The 23,434-nt window shown below is 46.1% G+C and overlaps 2 protein-coding genes across 3 annotated transcripts in view; one reads left to right on the top strand and one right to left on the bottom strand.

The window, feature by feature from the left end:
• The window catches only part of DOCK1 (dedicator of cytokinesis 1), a 229,115-nt gene that overhangs the window by 112,109 nt on the left and 93,572 nt on the right, over nt 1-23,434 (bottom strand). The gene's annotated exons all lie outside the window — the stretch shown is intronic.
• Nucleotides 10,184-23,434, top strand: part of INSYN2A (inhibitory synaptic factor 2A) — a 33,691-nt gene continuing 20,440 nt past the window's right edge. The window contains exons 1-2 of the mRNA XM_072339426.1: nt 10,184-10,323; nt 21,278-22,376. Of these exons, the coding sequence (XP_072195527.1) occupies nt 21,283-22,376 (1,094 nt within the window). The 5' untranslated portion in view covers nt 10,184-10,323; nt 21,278-21,282. The remainder of the gene's footprint in view (nt 10,324-21,277; nt 22,377-23,434) is intronic.

Genomic DNA, 23,434 nt, shown 5'->3' with positions numbered 1-23,434 from the left:
CTACTGCTAAACAACACACAGTATCAAGGAGATCTTCAAAGCTCAGGGACGCACCAATAAAAGAATACGAAATCAATCAAAAACATGCAGCCTAAGAAAAAACAGCTGAACATCTACATGGTGAAAAACTCAATTCATTTCAGTTCTTTTTCCTTGCTGTTTGGAATGATGACCCATCAGGGTCACCCCCAACAGGATGTTACAGATGAACAGTCCCCACACATTACCTGCTGCAGGAAGTAAAGCACCTGCATGCAGCAGAGATCCAACACCAGGGGCTTACAGGACGATATCAGCTTGGTGAAGGACAAGCTGGGCGTTATGTCTGAGTTGGAGCCAATCACTACATTCAGTAGCACAGGAGGAAACACTGAACTGCTGGTGGAGCACAACCAGGAGTGTGCAGGGTCACAAAGCCTGAGCTGAGCAATCCTCCACAGACCTGCCCTGCTGCCAGGTTTGCAAGCACCCATGTCCTTCCAATGCCAAAGGAGCCATGCTGTGTTGCTGGAGCATAAAGCAGGGAAGGAAATAAGGCAGCGTGCAGCGAGCATCACTGCAAAAACAGCATTGCTCAGTTCTGGGCACAGGGGGTAATGGAAGGTGATTTCTGCTTTACTGGCCTTCTTGACAATTCCCGGGGTAAGAACCAACAGTAAATGGGAGCAGCGCTAACTCGTAAATACAAGGGGTGAGTTAAAAGTGTTAAATTGAAATACATTTCCTGTACTCTAAGTACTTTTTAAAACAGAGGGATGACAACTTGAAGAAGCAATCAGTTGGAATAATCAAAACTTTAAAAGCTTTTCTTTTTATTCCTTCCAGAAAGCCAAACGAGAGAACTGAAGCAAGTAACTGGGCAGCGCTGCCGACATCCTTCTGAAGTAATTAAACCAGCTTATGGCCACTAGAGTTGCTTTTGCAGGCACACAGTTTTATACCTATTTTCAATTCAATTTATTCCCTTTGTTTCAGATTGGTAACTTACTGGGAATGCTTCTGTACTGAGTAACTTGGAACGACTCAGGTAGAGAACAAGTTGTGATAATTTTCCTTGCGATACCCAACACGCTCAATATCTTCGAGTAATAACAATGCATTCGTAAATGCTGGATTTCCACCGCCGAAATAAATTTCCATTTATAATTGAATTCCATTTTCATTCCAACACCATCCTGGCAGAAATCACGAGGGAAAAAAAGTAAATCCCCTCACTACGAAGAAGTCGTTTATCATTTCCTAACGCGGTAACACTTACACCCTCAGAATAGGATTAGATGTATATTCAACTATGTAATTGCTTTAATACACATACAGCGTATGCGTGCGGTTAACAACAGCAACTTAAGTCTGGAGATCTTTTTTAATCACTTACCCACACCTAAATGAGAATTAATCTCTCTTTGAAAATGCAATTACAATTAAATCCGAAATGAGATTTAAATCAGTGATTTAAAACATTCCAGGGCCGAGTTCAGCTCTGTTTTTCTTCTCATACACATCCATACATCACTACTGAAAGCTGTGGGTCTGATTCTCACCTCTCCGCACTCACCTGCATGGCTGCTCCAGATGAACAGCTGCATCTGAGACCAATGCTAACTAATCTGGCCATTAAGCCCATGGAAGGAAACCTAGAAGTCAGCACTGATGCACTTGTACTAAAGCTAAGATGGTTCAGCTGTTGGACAAATTGGGAAGAACAACAAGAAAAGGGTGTGGATAAAAACACTACGTTTGTAAACATTTAAGTGGCAAGTCAAAAGACTTTTGTAGCTCTTTAAAACGTACAAAAGCTACCAAAACGGAGACAACAGAAAACGTCATTTAAAGTAAAGAGCAGGAGGTTCTAAATGGAAGAGTTTCTCTACTGAGACAGAAAATACATGAGTAATCTGAGCATGCATTCAGCTCATGTGCATGTATACAGACGTCAGGTCCCCAAGTCCATTCAAAGACAAAAATTAGCTTTAGTTTGGAACATTTTTCTCTGCACTGAATGTTAAAAAGTCGCTTCGTATTACCACAGAAATCTCATGAGATGCATAAAGAGTTGGACACAAATCATACTCTTCTGCCTTTATATGCTCAGATCTGTGCAAAATACTGAGTAGCCTCTACTGGTTGAAGGAAACACAAGTTTATTTTTTCCTCGTGTTTTTAGAAAATAACTCCCCAGAAGTAAATTGCAAACAGGGTCGACTGAATCATCCCACTCAGCACACACATGTCAAAGAAGGCTTAGCTACTGAAAACTCACCCTTCCCAAACCAGAAGCTTGCCAACTGCAGTCTGACCGAATACCGTATTACTTAAGAAAGCTCATATTGTGCTAGAGTTTGCATAATGATAGTATTATGAAGCAGATTAACTCATCTCTTTGCAAGGAACAGCCCTGAACACAGCTGGATGGTGGGGCTGTGGAAGGGGAAAAGGCTGCACTGAGGCGAGATGTTCACTCCTGTATCTGAACTCCATTTTATCCTAATCATCCACAAACAGATACAGGCAGATAACGTTAAGAAAACACTGGTTTTATGCTCCGCTCAAAACGCTGCTCAATCTGGTATATCACCATAAGCAACTTCTTCATAATACAGGCAACAGAACTCCTTCCTTTTTGGGGCAGAATATTTGAAACCATAGCATTTGAACCTGACCCTGATTTACGGCACAGCCTACAACATTCACACCCACTCTTCCAATTTGGCAAAAGCAAGTCTTGAAATCGCCACAGACCTTTGACTGGAATGGCTGAATATGACTCAATATGTATCGAGGTGGTAAATGTAAGGATATATATTCTGGATAGCTTTAAAAACATCTTAGGAAATGTAGAGTAGGACAAAATGTATTTCAGGGCTAAGGAAGTAAACTTGATTAGGCCTATTCCTATAAGGACTATACCACAGGGTATATGGACAATTTCTGCACAGAGAAAGCACAAACAATACCCAGAGTCATTAGCCAGAAGGTAAAAATTAACATGTTTGCAATTCAAACCAAGTGATAAATATACATAAACGAAGGGAAAATACTCATCGTATCCCTGTGAAGTATTAAAATGTTTTTTGCTCCCTACTACATGAACAGACCAACAGGCACAAGCTTTTTGCTTCTCCCAGTGCCTGGCAGTTCTCTATTAATTAAAGTAATTAATTAATTAAACAAATTAAAACACTATGAGGGCAGCACAGGCCAGGACTGTCCCCCTGTCCCTGATGGGACCGCACTGCCACCCGCTCAGCATCCCTCTCAGCCACCAGGACCTTCCCCAGGTAATCAATTGCCACAGAGCTTATCTGTCACCTTCTAATTGGTGTGAAGTAACAAAATTACTCATCAAAACAAACCTCATTAGCTCGGCCTCCCAAGTTAGAACTCGGCTCACAAATAAAGCTCTGGTGACGTTCATGATGAATCAAAGATTCAAGATAATCTCACAGAGAAGGAAAAATGACTTTGGTAAGTGAGTGCAGCCTCGAAACTCGAGGGAGACAAAACAGAGAGTACAAGAGGAACAGATGGAGGAAAGCTCCTAAGGAGGGATTCAGACAACCCAAGGCATGCAAACCTCAAGGTTTGCAGCATTAGAACCTGGGGACAGCTGCAGGAAACGAATCACGCAGATATGATAAAGTAGAAGCAGTGGAGATGAGGGTGCAAAGAAAGGAAGAGTGGGGAGATACTGTAACATAGAGGTACAGCTTTTAAACCCCCCTTCAAATGTCTTTTTGTATAATTTTTATGATACAACTGAAACTATCCTGCTGACGGTGGAGGGGCTGGACCTAGATGGAGTTTAAGGTCCCTTCCAACCCAAACTAGATGTGAATACTAATAGTGACAACATATTTCATGAAAAACAAAAAGCACATCGACAAAAATCACAGCAAACACAAAATCTGCTCCTCTCTTTTCAGACATTTCAGTGGCAGAAACACTATGGATTTCCTGAGCAAGTGATGAGGGGACTCAGCCTCACCTCTGCTCCAGCCCCCAGCAGCACAAGACCAAACCTGCTGCTCCCTTTGTCACACGGGCTTACCAAAAAAGGAGCTTCCTCAGATGTAAGGAGCGCGTTTCAACTGAGACCTTCAGATTTTAAGTGACCTTGTCTCTACCCAGCTGTATAAAGAGAAGAAACGCGGAGTAATTACCCTTAGGTTAACATTGACATTCTCTCCTGTTGGAGTTCTCTGGAAGAAAATGAAAAACCCTGTAGTCGTTGGCTGCATTCCAGTGGCATCTCCAGCATCTGCCCACCTTGCTGCTGAGCCTCACCGGCGCTCTGCTTCAACAAAACCTGTGCTCCTCGTGCTGCAGCTCTGCAGGAGGATTCCCCCTAACGGTAATTAATTCCTCTCCCCGTTTTCAGCTGTTAGTGCTGAAGAACAAACACTGAGCTCCTCAGGCACGCTGAACCTCAGAGGATACAAACTGAAGCACTCCAGATGGTCACGGGAACACAGCGGGGCTGAATCTCCAAGAGAACAATTCTGAAAGTACCAATCTCTGCGTGTTATCCTGCAATCGCCAGCTGAGCCCATGGCCGGGCTCCTCCTGCCCCACCAACCCAGCCCTCCTCACTGGGAGCACTGGGAGGCATTGGGCTCAGCACTGACTGACGCCTCCCCAGTTGAATGCATGTGCCTATCACACTCCTCAACTCTTGCTAAGTATCAATATTTAAAGTGCTGAACTTGATTAAAAATTTAAGGAAAGCAAAATGTGGTGCTACTTTCAATGGTTTTTAATGTAGTATCCCGGAGATCATTTTTCATAAGGGACAGAGCCATTTTTATTATGCTGTATTTGAAGGGACTGACTACTGGGACTAACAAGGACCTCACTGTGCCCCTGCTGTCAACCGCAAATTCATTTAGCATCATTAGTGAGCTTCCCGTATTCATAACCAGATAATCATAGAATCACAGAATGGCTTTGGTTGGAAGGGACCTCAAGGATCATGAAGCTCCAACCCCCCCCACCACAGGCAGAGTCACCAACCTCCACATCTAATATCATACCAGGCTGCCCAGGGCCCCATCCAACTCAACCTTGAACACCTCCAAGTTCTTAAGTTCTTTTAAGTCCTCAAATGTGACCTGCTCCTATAGGATACTGCATTAATAAGTAAATTTGGACTGAAAATGACCACAACCTGCTTCTTCCTATCTGCTTACAAACACTGGCATTACCCCTCTGCCATGCATCAAAATTTGGTGCCCGCATATGGATTTCAGATGCAATATTAAAGAGTTCCTCTCTGAACACTGCAGCCCAAACAGTTTTGGGCCCGATTTACTTCAGACTGTTTGCACTGCTCACTTCTTACTTCCCTCGCATCGTTCTGTATGATTTTCAGTTCTCATCCGTTTTATTTTAGCTGGTTTTCTCTGTTAAGCACCATGCATTAACACCGAGGTGCTACCTGGGCTTCTAATGCTAAAGGAATATGTAAAGCATGTATTTTTATGCTTTATTGAAATACTGAACTATTCCAAATTTGACTCAAGAAAACCTTACCGAGGGCTTGAGATTTTACAGTACTTTATAACATTTAATGGGTCTCCAGCTTGACAGAAAAGTTACATCAAATCCTCCTTCTAATGAAATCAATGTTGTATAAATAATATATTGCTCCAGCAAAGAGGAAATACGGAGCAGACGAAAGTATTCCCATTATTTGTTACATTCGCCTTCCTTTCGTCAGTAACTTGAATGCTAAGTTGGAATTCAAGCTCATTCCAGGTTTCATGAGGTGCTTAAATCTGAAGCCATTTGTTGGAAAGCAATCAAAAGTATGATAGGATTTCCTTTCACACCTTTTCTTTTTAAACAGGGCAGTATTTCTCCCTTTGCCATAAAGCGGTTGCAGACAGATCCCCGCCATGTGAAAAGATAAGGAAATAAACAAGACCGAGCAAAATATCAGCAAACATGGCATGAAACTCCTTTAGAAAACGTCACCCACACTGAGGGGTTTCTCAAGACATCTTAATAAGAATATAATTCCACATTTGTTCTTACTGAGCAAATCAAACGTGGTGATTCATTATTCGGATGGACACAGAGGATTTCTGAAATGCAGACGGAAGGCCCATAAAAGCACAAATCATCAGTAATGACGACAAGCTAAACTGCCTTTCAAATATGAACAAAATGTAGCCATTTAGGGCATCATACATCACGGTCTCCCGGACCCTCATTTATTTCCCAGCCATACAGGCTGAATGATAACTCAACCAGTGCAGGACTCTGCATCCACGGAGTACATCTTTACTAGGCAGTGGTTTTCTTATTCCTTGATTTCCAATTACCAGTTTACTCCCCTTCCCAAAAACATTGATTCCCTGGACAGGAACTTTCCTGAACTACAAACACAGTGAAGAAAGATCCTTCCACCCCAACAAACTGAGGTCCTCCTTCCTCATGTGAAGGATAAACTAACACACGTGGCAATCTGGATTCCTAATGAGACAGCGTTCAACCTGAACTTGAAATCTGAGTTACAGATGTTAAGATCTGTTGTGCTTTTCTCCCAAAGGGAAATTAAGAGGGGTCCAAATCCTGCTCATGTTTACACCACAGAAGCACAGAAATTACCATCACAGCTGACGATGTTACTCAGCATTTTCGTTCTTCAAGCACAACACCCACAAACAGCGGTTCACTTCATCAGCTATTTAATATTTCAGCTGCACACAGGTATTACGGGTACTATAATCTTAAATCCCCTTTATCTTCAAAATGTTCCCCTAAGTTAACAGATGTGCAATTACTTGCGCTTCAGAGATAAAGAACCGACATAAGCATTGTCTCAGATTGAATTGTCCAAGCTCGTGGAATAAAAGTTACCCTGGAGTGAGACACCCAATTAAATGCCTTGAATTCTGCCAAATGAGAAGGCTCTGAGAGACCTGATTTCTTTGTCACCGCGGCCATATCCTTCCTCAAAGCAAGGAGCCCCTCTCGGGATGGGATTGCAGGAGGACCTGCTTGAAATTCCAGCCAAGTGTGCATTCGCCTCAGCTGGAGGAGAGCAGCATATTTAACGCTCCTCTATTTTTCTTCCCCTGGCAGGTTCAAGTAAATAAATAAATAACGGGTTCAGAACAGAACATATCACAGCTCTCATAACACAGGCTTGGAAGTAACAACCTCCTTCACACGAACTGAAGCCTCAGTGATATGAACCAAAGCGTCCCACGTGAAATGGGATGACTGGGAGGAGAAAGGCAGGAGAAGTTAGTCCTGCAGGAAAGGAGCAGGCTGTGGCAGTCTCAGTCTGTGCCAGCAGCTGCTCTCCCATCACACACTTGTGCATTTGGCACCGGATTATTTATATCTTTTCCCCTTCTGATGGGACTCTGAACTCCTTCCAGGATCCGGACCTCAGCATATGATGCACATTTATCCTAGGGGAAGTCCAAACACTGGCTTTAAGGTGTGGATGATCACCTTTTCCATGCTGGCGTCAGCTGAAACACCTGGCAGATAACTAGGGCTGGCCGCCGCTCACTTCTCCCTGAGCTGAGTTCAAGCTCATTTCCTCAAGGACTGACAAGAACTACATGGACTGTTCCAGAAAATCCCATCTTAGCGCTGCACTGCAGGCCCTGCATGTTCTAGCAGTGCATAATCACAACGAGCAGCCCTCCTGCTTCCGACCAGCCAAAACCTGTGCAGCTGGAACGAGCACATGGAGCCTCTGCTCCAAATGTCAGCAGCCAAAAGGGCACGTGCTGAAATCTTTAAAGGCTTCTGGTCCAACCCCTGCAATGAACTGGGACACTCAGAGTTCAATCAGGTGCTCAGATCTCCATCTAGCTTGACCCCTTCCTCTAGTGGTTCTCCATCTGAGCAGAGGTACCACCAAATTCATGCCCTACCGCTCCCAGACACAGCTGGGTCCAAGGCAGGGCTTCCACCAGCACAGCCACATGTCGGGGCACTGGGAAGCACTCCCTCCTTCCTGCCAAGTGCCCAAAGAAAAAGGCAATATGTGAAGATTGGACACTCCGTTAAAACAAAATGAATTTGTACTTTAAAGAACAGCAATAAATCGTCTTTTTTTTCTTTGTGCCTTTATGGTTTGAAGTTAGAACTCCCTCTGCCTCTTCAAGAATAATTCTGACACCTTTCATTACAGCACGGTTGCACTCAGCATCTTTTAAAGGCTGAAAAATTGGCAAATGGGATGATGAAGCATCTCCATTTTCCCAGCACATTTACTTCTATACACACCTACAGTGACGCGGAGCATGAGAATCAGGGAATCACGTCATTTTTCATGAAGCATGATTAATTGGAACCCGTGTACAACTTAGCCATGCTTCACACCAATAGTGCAGGCAGTGTGCACACACAGCACAAACAGCAACACGAACTGCAGCTGCAAAGAGCCTCCTGATTCTCACCAAATCTACCCAGGAAGAAAAAAATAGTCATTCAGTTGCCTACCTTTATAAATGAGACATACACATAATGCTGTGCGAGAACAACCAGCCCTGGCACAACAGCCTCTAAATGTGATCGTGGAGAAGATAATAATGCTCTTTGAACTGACAGATCAGAGGGCTTTCCCCTTCCAGCTGCTAAGGTTACACAGCCACAGCATTTTCAGCAGTCCCGGTCTGTGGGATGCAGGCTGTGCTGCTCATGTGCCCAGCTGGTGAATAAGTGACAGCGTCTGCTCCAGGTGATCAATTTCTTCTGCCCAAGCAGCACACGTATTTAAAAGGTGGTCACCACACCACTTAATGTTACCCAAGCTTATATACTGGCTACAGTCAAAGCCAATTGTATTTCAGCGTAAAGAAAGCTGCGGAGGTCTTGGAATAAAGCATATCAGTGCTGATGAAAAGCAAAATTGAAGTTCTTCCCACCTATCTCTTCTGGATAAGATCTCTTTTGAGAAACCCAGGGAGATCCCAGACCGCAATCTTTGCCGTGCTATGAGCTCCAAGCCCTGTGGTGTGGCTGCAGAGCTGTAAACTTGCAGAGCTGAGGCACAAGAGGAGGAGGGCCGGGCAGCACCGGGGCAGGTAAAGGATAAAGAGAGATAAGGAGAGCAACGGAACTGCCCTCTGCTGACTGCGTGCTGCGTTAGACCTTCATCTGCTCCGGCCCTGAGCAGCTAAATCCTGATTGAACAGGCGAGGATCTCTGCGAATCCACCTCCACGCTGATGTTTATGTGACAAATGGGGCTGGGAGGATTCCTGCACCCACTGCCGGGCTCTGTCCCTGTGCAGAGATAGCAGAGCTGGCACAAATACGGCGCTACAGCAGCAGCGTGCGCTCGCTGGTGCAATGGTCTGCTCCAGCTAATTAACTCTAAAAAGATGTCCAGGACTTGAGCCAGTGCTTCTGCTGCATCGCACTGTGCGGCTGCACTGCCTCAATGGGCACTGAGGTTCACACTGTGCTAAAAGGAGAGGAAAGCAGTGCATAGGAATAGCTATAGAGGTGCTCCAAAAGAGAAAGTGCTGCTGCCCAGGCCGGGGGATGACTGTGGCATCCGCTGATGGGCAGGTCTGCCTCCGTGCACCTGACCCCTTTCCTTTCGACGCGTTTTTCTCGTGACTCTGATAAGGCCTCTGCAAAGCAATAGTGCGGTTTGAGGGCAGAGGAAGAGAGATGGCACTGAAGTTGTACGAACCCTGTCGTAATTGCCAATCACCTTTAGCTCGTACCCCGTTTATCCGCGGTATTAAAGCAGACACCACTACGGGGGACCTGGCCAAGCATCGCGGCATCGCCCGCCGCTCCCGGCCCCATCCGTCCCTGCTGAACGCAGCCCCAATGACGGATTTCCGAGCGCACCCCCGTCCCCACCGCCCCCCTCCCCTCCGCTCCCTCCTCCCCGCCTCCCTCCTCCCCCGCTCCCTCCCCGCACCGAGGTGGCTCCCCGCAGCCGGCCCAGCCCCCGGCTCCTCCCTCCCTCCCTCCGGCCGCCCAGCCCCGCGCAGCCCGGCCGGGCGCACCGCGGTCCCGCTCAACAAGTTCCCCCGCCGCCGCCGCCGCCGCGGGCACCTGCCGGAGCGGCCCCTCCGAGCCCCGTCCCCGCAGCGCAGCGCCGGGCTCCGATGAGGGCAGCGGGCGAGAGCGCGGCGGCGGCGGCTGCCTCTAGCGAGCGCTCCGGCGGCCGCAGCTGAGCGGTGCCGAGAGCCGCTCGGGGCGGGCGGAGCGCGGCCAGCCGGGGGCAGCCTGCGGCCCCAGCCGCGCTGCTTCTCGCCGCCAGCCCGCCCCGGAGCCCGGAGGGAGATGCGGCGCCCGGCGAGCGCCCAGACCCGCGCCCGGCTGTGAGCAGCACGAGGTAAGGTCCCCGCGGAGGAACGGCGCCCGGCGTGGGGCTGCCCCCAGCTCGGGGAGCGCCGCGGCCGCCGCGTGTCCCCGTTTGTGGCGGAGAAACTTCCGAGGCTGAGCGCGGAGCGCCGCCGTTACGCAATCCGGAGCCGCTGGCAGCTGCTGCGCGCCCCTAACTTTCACGGCGGAGAAGGGGAGATGGGCGCCGTGCGTGCCCGCACCGCCGCTTTCCGCCGGGAAACGGAGCGGGGAGAGCCGGCAGCACGGCGCGGTGCGGGCGCGGAGCTCGGCGTAGGAGGGGTTGCGAGGAGATGCCGCCGCTCCTTCTCCTCGTTGCCGAGAGGTCCCCGCGCCCGTAGCGCCCAACTCGCGGTGTGGCTCTTTGGGGCGACCAGCCCTAAAGCCGCCTCACTTCAAGGCCACCGGCGTTCTGCGGGAGGGCAGTGCTGGGAGGCAGCTCCTCGCCCGGGAACGTGCCCTTAATAACGCTTCGAGCCCCGGCACCGCGCGATGGGAGACGGTGTGGAAACGCAGCGGGCAGACGGGACTCCGAGCACACAGGTCAGCAGCTCCCAGCAGCGAGGGATGCGGGCTGCGCCGGGCGGTGGGGAGGTGGCAGGGGGACGCGGAGCAGCGGGGAATGCAGAGAGCACAGCCTGAGCTCGCACTGCCGCACCCCAGGGCCCGGCCCCGCATTGCCATGGGACGTGGAGGTGGCGGAGCGCTGGGTTTGACCTTGGGGGGCTCAGCAGGGCAGGGTTTCACTCCTGAGGTCTGTGGTCAGGAAGTTTTGCACGGAGCTGGTTTTCCCAGCCCTGAGCGGCATTATTTTTTCTATGAAACATTGCAAAGTAGTGAGAAAAGACCAAACGGGTCACGCCTAATAGAGAGAGGAGATTTATCCCTCTGCTTAAGTGCATGGTGCTGATTACTGCCCGTAGTCACAGTGCTGACAGCAGTGCTGTATGTATCAAGGTTAAAATCTAGCTGCTGGATGAAGAACTCCTCACTGAAATCACATGGCTGTCACCGTCCGAGCCATGCGCTGCATTTAATGCAACCCTGCAAACAAACACCTCTAGTAGAAACAGCTGGCGTGGAGGAGAAGGAGCGGAGGCCGAGGGGTGTCCTACCAGCATGTCTGTGCCGCCTCCTCACTACAGCCATTCTGTTCCCCAAGTCCAAAAAGCAGGTGTAAGTTAAAGGCTGCATTTTGTTCTGGCATTCCCAGTACGCACGAGCAGCTCGGATGGAGATCTGTCAGAGCTCAGACATCACTACTTTGTCACCCACAGCCTTGTTCCATACAGTGGTGGCACAGTCCTTGGCTCGGGTGGAAATACATGATGTACGTCGCTAATCTGAGCGCTCCTAATGAGCAGCTGTAAAATAAAATTACCGCCCTCGAGTTTAAGGTGCTGTTGCACTGCATTTAAAGCATACTGCTGCCCAGGATGAGCTCACTGGAGAAGGCTGACACTAAATAAGCTGCTTCTTTTTTCCCCCTGTTGGTAAGGACATCACAGTGCCCTTGATGGGAGATGGGTTCTCTAGGGCTCCGTAATTATTAATGCTGTATATATATTTAGGAGGATGCTCTGAACGTTTGGAATGTGGAGTGAAAGCAGTCTGACCGAACACAGAGCCAAAAGGCAGCGGGGAGCAGCACCGTGGCTCAGTTACTTACCGAGGGACAGCACTGCACCCTTCCCACTAATAAAGCACACGAACAAGTAGCTCCTAAGATCACTGCTGCGCTTCTTTCCCAGTTAACTACTGCACTGTCAGAAGTCTTTTCAGATGCAGAGCATTCGTAATGAATTGGGAGGCAAACGAGCAGCTAAGTTGATGCAGATGAACATGTAAGGAGAGTAGAGCTGAGAGCCCCGGAGCCTGCACAAGCAGCAACACAGCATGCGAGCTGGCTCCTGGTGTGCACTACCAGGGACTGAACACTACTGGTCAGCACAACACTTCTGTGCCAGAGACCCACCAACAACACAGGGAGACGTTAATGTTTTGTTTATCCTGTGCTGGAGAATTTCAGAGCATCCAAGCAGAGCTGTGAAACACCAGCTCTGTGCTGAGGCCGATGGGGGAGTGAGAGCTGGGGAAACCTATCAGCTTGCCGAAAGCCTGTGCTAATTGTAAGGATACCTCTGCAAAGCAACCGAGCTGCGTATCGCACGGCAGCTCCTCACCCAGCTACAGTCAACTTGGTAGGGAGAACTTAGGATGTTACGGTCACAAAATTCACAGTGCTTGAGGAAATTACACACCAAGAAAACTCGCTTCAATCAGATCTTGAAAAGGTATCGTTTCACGTCTCGTGACAGCCGCTATTTGTAGCGCTGCTGAAAATCTGTGCAAGGTTAAAAAACACGCTAGCAACCAATCTGTACCTGTTTCACAGCCCAGCACTGCCTTACATCTTGTCTGTCTTTTTGGATTGAGAAGGCTTGAAGGAAATGAGACAGCAAACATTTTAAGTAAAAGAAAAACCACCTCAGCGTGGTGACTGCGGTGGGAGTTCCACATTCAGCCTGTTGAAAAGCAGTGTTTGCTTTTGTTCTGCTCGGAGCAGTGCTGTGTAACCTGTGGTTGTACACAGGTGTGACTCCCTGGGTACCGACAGTCTTAAACGATTATTGACTACACGGAAGATGATCAGAGCATTCTCTTATTTTAGTGGCACATCACCACGCTGAAGTCAATTTACTACAAGGCTGCTACTTTCAGCCAGAAAATAGGTTCCCTGCTGGATGATCCCGTCATACCTCAGAGTAGCTCCCCTTGTTTGCAGATCTGCAATGCCCTCTGCCTTAAGTCACCTGCTTTCAAGTTATAGATAGGACTGGCAGCCCCACAAACAAAGATATCTGTTGTAACAACACAGTGTTGCATCAGCTGCTTCTGATGTCCTCCTCTTTACCTACTTTCTTTCCTTTCAGTGGCAGAAGAGCATGGGCTGATTTTAGTCTAGCTATAATTAATGTAGCCAAATCCATGCTTTAAATGCAGAAGCATAGAAGGGAGTAAGGGCCATTTTCACTGCCTGAACAACACAGGATGAATATAAAAGCCCTGGCTCTAGAGGCCTCCAGGTCCTGCAGCGCTTGGATGCAGATCTGAACTTCTTAAACTCTCATTACAAGAGGAGATCCTTGTCCTAACAGGGAAGTGCTGAGGTTCCATCACATTCCCAGCTCTGGGCACCTTGCTGGCAATGGTCTCAAACTCAGCCCACACCAAACTGCTGTGTTAAACATCTCTCTAATGCCACCACAATAAGGCTGCATCTCTGATGCTGCAGCTACCAAAACAACGAGCTGGAGCAGCTCACCTGTAACCAGTTATATGCTGTCAGGGATTTAACCGTATGGCTTAGTGTGGACAAGCTGTATATGAAACGAGACTTTGGTATTCATTGCCAATACAAGAGTCACTGCATTAGCTATGCCTGCAGAACCACTCCAGCTTGGTTTCTCAAATCCTCTCCCAACAAACTCCAGTTTCAATGAATGGGTTAGAAAAACCTGCAGTCAGGTGATGGACCCAGGAACACAAACGCGCTTCTGCAACCAATTTACCAAACACAAAGAGGTCTGCTTCCTCTGTGTGCATTTACTTTAACTTTCATTTGCCCTGGTGCAGTGATTCCTTATGATTGGTAATGAAATACCACGGACTGAATCCCAGCTTGAACTCAATGTTCATGATCTCCATGGGGGAGAAAAGCCAAGTGTTATTTTGCCCATCCGTGATTGCTGTGACACATTTGTTACAAAACTAAACAGTTTGACAAACAAAAGCAAAAGCAGGTGAGCCTGCATGGCATGGAGAGAGGAAGAGGCAGCAGTTAAAACAAAGCAGAGCACAGAGCTGCCACCAAAGCTCAGCAGCAAGAGCTCGCACCTCAGCTCCTCTGGCTTGTCAATGAGTCCATGAGGTCAGAGCTGCAACCCAACCAAAAGCGCCTCATGTTTGAACCATGGTGTGACTAAAAAACAACAAAAAAGAGCCTCTATCCTGCTTAATATAAAACTACGTAAGCATGTTTGTGGTTCCAGGACTGTGTTGTTAAGTTAGAATGTGGAAAGTGGTTTGGGGCTTGTTAGCTTCTGCTCTCCTTGGGAAAAGGAGGAAGAAGAGAGAATTCAATCAGATCAATAGCATTTGTGATTTATATGTAAATAAGAAACGTTTACAGCAAGCCCATTCTCCTTCAAATCATTAGTAATTGGTTGTTCGTGCCCATTTTGTTGTTGCATTCATTATTCGTTTCTGCAAATACAGTCAGAAATGAGAGAGCTGCAAGTAAAGACATTGAAGTTGTGGATCAGTTTAAGACATTTTTGTGTATCCAGGCCATCAGGAAATAAAATGCTGCAGTATCTCTGAGAGCTGACAAAGGAACAGACAAAACATCCCAATGCTGAAGAGAGTAATTCAGCAAGAAATTATGCTTGAACTGCCTGTTAACAGGGAGCACACACCGATCCCTTCTATAGGCTGGGCCTAAGTTGCTCCATTCAAGGTGAATGTGTGTCTTTTAGCCGTCCTAGCTGGTGAGAAAAATGTGTGATATTCTTGCATTCACACTTTGTGTGAGTATAAAAACACACAAAGCCCCGATAAAAATGATGCAAATTATCTGACTAGTAGGCAATTCTGGTGCCTAGAGCGTTATTCAGGCAATTCCGATTAATAATAGGGGACTTCACAGCCGCAATCCCACAGTTCCAGATAAGCAGAGTATATAACTCAAACTGACAAAGGGGCCAAATAAATATCCCTCAGAGGATCTTTAATTATTATTTTAGTGCACTTCCTAATCATCCAGACCACAAATAACCCATCCTACAACACCACAATGTTTTGAAAGCTCTTCCTCCACCTTGTCTCACAGGTTCATGAAGCCTGGAGGCAATTTACATCTCCACACCATCCACACGTGCCCACACTGCTTTCCCCTTCATTCTCTATCCAGTTCTCCCCATACTGAACCAAAATCAGTTTTTCTTGTGATCTGGAACACCTGTGCTGCCCACAGGCTCCACTCGTTCCACATTACTCATGCCTGAGCAGAATTTGAGACTCTGAGATTTGAGATTTGGGGCTTTTGCACTCACGTTTGAATTTGACACAGCTTCACCTCACATCAGAGTTGAGCTCTTCCCTCAGGTTACTTCAGAAGCGTTGTAGAACCAGCTTTCATGAAAGAAAATTTACGCAGCTCAGCAATTAAGTATCACTCTTCAGGTAGCCAGTGTTCATTTTCGCACCATCCTTTCCTGCTGCACAAGTCAGACTGATTTGTGCCCCTCTCTCCTTTCCCACCGTCAGCACACTCGGCTCTAACTGCATGCTGACAATTTACAGCTACAGCAGAGCCAGAACCAGAACCTGCTTGAAACTAAAAGCTGCTCACAAGTGTCCTGCTCGAGAAGGTGAAAATTACACGGCACGTATTTCCCAGTGACAGCACTGGAGTGCAAGTACAAATCTCCTAGACTGATGTTATTCATCAATTAATACCCTGCTAAAGGTGTCAGGTTTTAGCCCTAAATTACCCAACCACATCCTCCAGCACCGCTTCACGCCCTCCTTACACTTGTCTGCATGTAACCGTAATCCAACCAGAAGGAGCTGACAATGTTCTGATGCCTTGCAACCGCTGACCTCTGTCTGTCATCTCCCATTGGTAGCAGGCTGGAGCACAGCCTACACAACTGATCTGCCATGCAGTGAGGTTCCCATTGCGTGCCACCCAACCCTCATCCTGCAGAAGGGAGGACGTAAGGCTCAAGTATGGAGTTGGAATCCACTTCCCTCTTTCCATCTTTATGTATCCAACAACCTTTGAAAAGCTAATATGAGAAAGAAGACAAACTGTATTTGGGGTCGATGCTTGCAGCCAAGGCGTTCCCAGTGCCCTGGACCCAGATGGCTCTCTGGAGGTCTGACCGTTTGGCACACCCGTGGGCTGGAGCTGAGGAACAGAACTGCTTTTTCCTGTCATCATTTGATGCATTTTATCTTTTTCTTTTCTTTTTTTCCCCTTTCCACCCCACAAAAACTACTGATGTTTACTGAGAACAATTAAAGGTTTGTATTAAACAATAATGCAGATAAGGAACTGTCCTTAAGTTCCTATTTTAACAGCTTGCTGCTTAAATTATTGAACAGAAACTGCCATAGAAATGAAAAAGCCTTGCGGTGAGAGCACACTGGCTTTTGGACTCCTGGAAGACAGTACCATATAAGCAGAACTATTTGCAATTCTCCTAGCAACACATCCTCAGCAACATCCTTGTACTATGAACATCAGCTGTAATGCTGAAAGAGTCACAGATTTACATGGCAAAATAATGCTAATAAACCTTTCCTCAGATTTTTATAGTAGCAGTAGCTGCATAATAGATGAAGAAAAATAAGCATCACTCTTGTAATAGTACTGCTATTCTTTCCAGTACAGTAAATTCTAGCAAATGTTTGATATTGTAACAACTCTAAGAATGCTGTGAATTGACAGGGAATATCTTCTGACATTGAATTTGTTCCAATATGAAGTAAATAGTTATTAACTAAGGCCACGGGGGTCTGCATTATGTAAGTGCAAATCTTCTATTAGCATTAATATTCAATGCGCAAACGTCTTAGGGGAAAAATCCTGTACATCTTATTGTACAGAATCCTATCACCGTGCACAGATAACTCGATCTTATGCATGTAACAATACAGGAAGCATCAAAAAGTATCATTAATAAGCTGTCTTCACAACTGGTAGCAGACATCAGAATCGTAGAAGATAACACGCATCAGTTTGTGCACTTTGTCAGGACATTTGCAATAGTTTATCCTGCAATATGTAACTTTTCTATCTAAAAGTCCACAGGCTTCTTATATCATGTGTTCTATCTGTAGCCACTTAGCTGTAAAACTGAAGCCCACATGAGCATTTAAGGGCATTTACGTTCTACTTCAGCCATTAGGTGGGATATTATATTTACACACCATTCGTACAGAGCCTGCCAATGAGTGGGAGACAAAAGGGAAAATCAAATGGCACGTGATGCTACTTACACCAAAGGAAGACTTTCAAGGCAATTAAGAAGCCATCACATGTCATCACAGAAACGAGATGATCGATAGATAGAACAGTTCAGTTGGAACAGACCTGCAAAGATCAGAGTCCAACTGCCTGCTCCTTTCTGGGCGCTGTGCTAACAGCCATCACAGCGCTACCAAACATCAGCTCAAAGCTCCTTCCAAGAGAATGCAGCTAAAAAATCAAGCATCAGTTTAATGCAGTGCAGTTTCAACTCTGTTTCAGTAGAACCTTCAAATCTACAAACTCATTCTGCTATAAGCACACGTAAGGTTTCTCATCAGTCACATAGGTGGAAAGTCTCAAAGCGTCTCCAGACCACAGAGTGAAAAACCCAAGTCAGGCAATTGGTGGTAATGCTCTGTAATTCATTGAAGTGGTACGAACTTCTCCAAACAGGAAGATTATAAGGCTACGGCAACGTGCCCTCTACTTGATAACATACGGAATATATGAAAGCAGCACTAAGACTGCATTCAGCACTGAGCAATGACTAAGGAAGTTCAAGAGAGAAAATTCAAGTTCAATGCTTAAGGGGTTCAGAACAGAGTTTAAAAAAACAAACAATATTAGTTTGACATTTAGCAGCACTGCTAACTCTATTATTCTACATGAACTATTCTGATAAAAGGAAGACAGACTGCACTGCCACGTCACTTCTCTATGTCATAAGGCGGAGTGGTTTTTTCCCTAATAGCCACTTGTACTTTTTAAACCACAAAAATGGGTCAGGCCTTCAATGTATCTGGAAGTCATGTTTTAAACTCATACCTGCATATCAAACCTCCGTACAAATTGTAACGTGGAAAACGTTTCTGCAAACAGCTTCTAATTAATAAATGGCTGAGATGGTTAATGTTTCCCAACACATTTCTTCTTTATCAGTCCAGTTTTGCTCATCAGACTGTACTCATTTAGCATTCAGGTCATTGTCATAGGATTTTTTAAGCTTGTATCATAACAACATGATCGGTTCATAACAACCAGATTCCTTGTTGTAATGTGTGACAGTGGGAGAAATAAAAACATACCAGCAGAGGTAGTCTATTAAACTCCAAATTGCTGCAGTATTCTGATTACACGTACAATATCTTGCTATCACCGGTCTACACAATGCTGCACTTACAAGCTACCATGAAAACAGGCTTCCATCTTGCATCATAGTTACAGGAAGTCAATCCAAGTTTCTTTCTGATGTCCCTTTTAACGATGGAAGTAAATTAGAGGCCATGTCTATACTTCAAAGACAACTTATAAAATAATTCTTTAAAAACAAATATATGCTATTGAATTTTATGATGATGTTTAGATGCATAAAAAACAGTACGCAGGGCAGGATTTCTCATGAGGAAATACTGCCTTCAGAAGCCAGAATACGCTGTGTATCACCAATGACCTCTCCTATACACAGTAAAGTCCAATCATTTGCAACCCCTTGAGTTATTTTTTCTTTTAAGCTAATAAGTACATCCACATAAACCTTTGTGCTATGTAAGAAAGTGTTAGAGTTAGGGTACTATGGTTAGGCCGTGGTTGGACTTGATGATCTTCAAGGTCTTTTCCAACCTGGGTAATTCTATGATTTCTATGATTATATAAACTTTTCTGTGTTAAATGACCAACTCAGAGTCAACTCTTTGCTCAGTCGTTTTGCTTTTCAATGTGCACATACTGTTCACCTTGGAAACAGACACAGAACTGAGCAAAAATGTAGTTCTTTTGGTTGCTATAATTCTTAGTCACAGATATTGATGAAATTATTAGTCCAAGATACTGGAGCTCTCGATTAGCTAAATCAATCAGGCCTGTGCTACTGAGAAACAAGCATTTTTGAGGAGTCAATTATTGGCTGTTGAAGGCGTGCTTAAAATGAACTGCAGCACAAATAGAGCGCCCTGTTTATCTATTTCTATGCTGTAGAATATCACCAGACTCCTGGCGTTGTCTGGGTTAGAGAACCCATTAATTCTGCCCAGGGATCCACCGTTCACCAAGATGAAGGAGTAAAGTAGCATCCCAAATGATCTGAACGTGGAGACAGTTTGGATGTGTAATGAAATACCAAGCCAGTACTTTACAATAAATTGTGTGTTATTTTACAGTAGGACCCAGTAGCAAAGTGCCAGCAAACCATCCGCTCCAAGAATGCCATATTATTTTAAGGTATCTAAGTTATGTCTGCTGTAAGCGACTTCCAGATCTAACAACCAGCTTCAGTTTCATCTTCAGACCCCCCTCCAGCAGTTTCACTTTACAATCCATAACAAGAAGGGCTTGTCCATACTGGTATCATGTGTTATGCTTACACATATGTACGTATTTGCTTTGAAAACTCACATATATCAATCTTAAGATCCCATTATTTGAATGGCATTGTTCTGAATGTTCACCCTTTTTGTCCTCTTAAAGGACTTTCTTCTGCCTCAAGCAGATTCAAATAGAAACCTACCCTTCTAAAAGGAGCACTTCTCACTCACTGCTACCTGAATGTGACAAATGAGGTAGCAAAATGCAAACCACAGAGAATACCTCCTTGTTGTTTGCAAATGGCATAAACTGGGGAAGCAAAGTAATGATGAAAGCTTAACTAATGACATGTTTGCAGCAGACTTTTGCAGGCAATTAGATAACCCAGAAGCCCAACCTTGCAGTATGCAGGTTGTCTGCCATGCGTTCTTGAGTGTCTTAGTTACTCCTAGGGTTACAATTACTTTAAAACAAACAAAGAAACCATCAACATTCAATTTACCATTGAGAATGGCCTCTCTATTATGCTTTCTTATATTAAAACTAATATAGCCTAGTCATAAGGATTCACTCGAGAGCTGATTTTGTAAAGCACACCCCATTGTGGCGATTAGCTCTTCAAATTTCAGGTGTTTTATTTAATAGAAGCATTGGAATCAAAAGTGTTATTTCAGATACCATACCTGAAAGTCCCTATACTCATTTTATATTTTAGTTTGGGTCCCTCTGAAGCTACATCAGCGTTGAAACAGGAGATACGTGCAGAATACTTGGATTAAGTGAGAATTTGCTAATTCAGTAAATCTCAGCGTGAGGGAGAAATTTGTGCAATAGGAGACTAAAAATGACAACTTCAAATGAAGTGTAAAAATGAGGTCTTAACCATCCAGTGACTACAGATCCCACATGATCTGTGCAGAGATAGAGCTGTTGGGCTTTTTTTGCTCTGTGCTGTATTAAGCAGATGACATCTTTTCATCCTTGAGGAGGTGCTCATATTTCAATAGAAGATTAAGTCATTGCTGTGACTCATCACAGGGTTTGTTGTTGTTGTTGTTTGTTTCTTATTTCTTAGTGCTTTAGGATCTTTGGGGATAAGAAGCTCTATTATAAAGGTATATTAGTGCTTCTGGTTAAAGTGGCTTGTTTTGCATGTGAAGCAAAATTAATTTACACACTGCTGACTTCTTCCACCAACTTCCTGAGATCATAAAGTTTACACATGCAGCAGTACCAACCACTTGCTGACAATTCATCTACACCCAGGCTGTGGGTTTAGCTATGATGTTAGACTTAAAGAAGATCCAGACACCTGGGATGAGAAATTAAAGAACCCCCTTAGGGTATCACACAGAGGAACCGAGAACAACTCACCTTGTAAGCGAGCACACTGTAAAAAGCAATGCCAGTTCAATGCTTCTAGCAAACGACCAACATCTGATGTGAAAACCTGTGACTTAATTAAGGGAATGGAGCTAAAAGGGTTGTGGGTGCCCGTCGCCTCAGTCAGAACACAGGGACACAGCTCACATATTGCAAGCTTTGTGAGTAACTGGTATTTCTGTTGTAACAGAGGGCTTTTCTTTTTGAACTGTTTTTAATGCAGGCATCATGGTGAGTAAGGAGCCCAGCAAATGCTTACTCACCACCTCGGAAAGCGAAGTTGAGCCTGCAGCTTCGCTCGCTTTGGAGATGAAATATGCACTGGATCCCAACCGGCAGATAAAGAAACGCAACAAAGCCCTGCAGGTGAGATTTAAGGATATCTGCGAGGCCCAGAACGAGCAGCGGGACAAGCAGCTTTCCACCACCCAGGATACAGACAAAAGAGAAGCCAAACCCGTTTCCTACAAAACGGCGTATCGCAAATACATGACGGTGCCTGCCCGGAGGTCCATCCCCAACGTCACCAAGAGCACAGGAGTTCAGACATCCCCCGATCTCAAGAAGTGTTACCAGACCTTTCCTTTGGACCGGAAAAAAGGGAATATCATTAAAAGCGCCTCAGCTGTTGACACCTTTAAGAGTGAAAACAACGGCTTCCTGATAGATATTAAGGAGAAGGACAGCAGGAGCTCGGAGGACGGCAGCCGTTGGGGCAAGAAGGCCGGCAGCCTGCAGACGGCCGAGTTCATCTCCCACGTGGGTGAGCGGGCGAGCGCGGGGCCCGGCGCGGCCTGGACCTGGCAGAGCGCTGAGCTGCACGGCTGCGGCCTCCTCAACGCGGCCGAGCCCGGCAAGGGCAAGCCGGGAGCTGAGGAGCTGGGCCAGCCCCTCCACGGGAGGGTGTTTAAGACAGAAGTGGCCACTGTGTACCTACCGGCGGGCGGCTCGGACGCCTCACAGCCCGAGCCTGACTGGTCGCTGTGCCCGGCGGGCGAGGAGGATAAAAAGAGGACCGTGCACCTGAATGGCGTGCAGGCCCAGGTGGGAGACGCGGCCGCCTGCCCGTCGCAGTGCCGGGCCAGCGAATGTAGCGAGAGGGGCCTGCAGGTGAATGCAGCACCCATGGAGGCTGCGCAGCCCTGCCAGGCCGCCGTCGCCCTGAGCGAGGAATGCCAACAAATCGTGCCTCACACGGAAGTTGTGGACTTGAAAGCGCAGCTTCAGATGATGGAGAATTTGATCAGCTCCAGTCAGGAAACCATCAAAGTGTTGTTGGGTGTTATACAGGAGCTAGAGAAAGGAGAAGCTCACAGGGAAGGGTGAGTACAAACTGCTTTAAAGTCATTCCCCTGTATGTGCTGTGGTGGATTTTGCTCGTGTCGGTTCCCATCAGCAGTCCCGCGCCCTTCCTCATAGCACACGGTTCCACATCCTATCACTCAGCTGTACATGCTGGAAGTCCTAAAGAGCCTGCCAGCTGCAGGAGCAGATTTGCTATCTGCACATCACAGCAGAACGTCCATAGTAGTCATGTAGGGAAAGGCTTACACTGTATCTCTTCTGCTCAAAATACTTGGGATGTAATGAGCTGAGGCATAGACTGGCACCGAGCTCCTGCACAGCTTTCTCACAAGCTCAGAAGCAGCCCTTCCTAAGCCAGGATTTAAGGCAGCAACATGATGTGGCATGAGGAACAGGAGCGAGAATCCTCACTGTGTAAGAACTTACATTTTTACCAGACAGGGAGAGTGTTGTAACTCCTGATATAATTCCATTAATAGCGTATGAATTCTGTTTGCTTTGCTTTCACTACTGGAAATGTTTACGGAAACAGAATAAGAACTTGGAGTATCAAGTCTTTGTAGCATTCGTACTATTCTATACATGATAAACTCTTAAGGACAAAAGAGAAAGTTCTGTTTACCCCTTACTTATGTAACTTCCATACACTCTGAATGCATCACAAGCACTGGTTCCTGTAACACTGTGCAGTCCTTACCAAGAGCTCAGCCTGTCTCTTACATTCTCTAGAACATTTTCCAGACTTAGCTGCTAATACTGACTGGGCAAATACAAAAACAAGTATTCCTCTGACTTTACTGTCTAACAAAACTACACAGGAACCAGGAAGAAGTGATATCCTTCATGTCTGCTCCCACGCAAGCCACTCTATGACTCTATGACACGATGCCCGTCAAACCACAAGACACAGAAAAATGTTTCTTGCTCGTAACTCATAATCTGACCATTTTGAACCCTGCGAGTATGAAATACACACACCTACCACAAAGCGACCTGCTATAAATAAGCCTTCCCTCCATACACCTACATGGCATTGTTTTGTTTTCCCAATGGTACCAGAAGGCACATCCCACAA

The sequence above is a fragment of the Excalfactoria chinensis genome, chromosome 6 (assembly GCF_039878825.1).
Source record: "Excalfactoria chinensis isolate bCotChi1 chromosome 6, bCotChi1.hap2, whole genome shotgun sequence".
NCBI classification, from domain to species: domain Eukaryota; kingdom Metazoa; phylum Chordata; class Aves; order Galliformes; family Phasianidae; genus Excalfactoria; species Excalfactoria chinensis.
The sequence above is the reverse complement of the archived record's forward strand: the minus strand, read 5'-3'. Positions and strand labels throughout refer to the sequence as shown.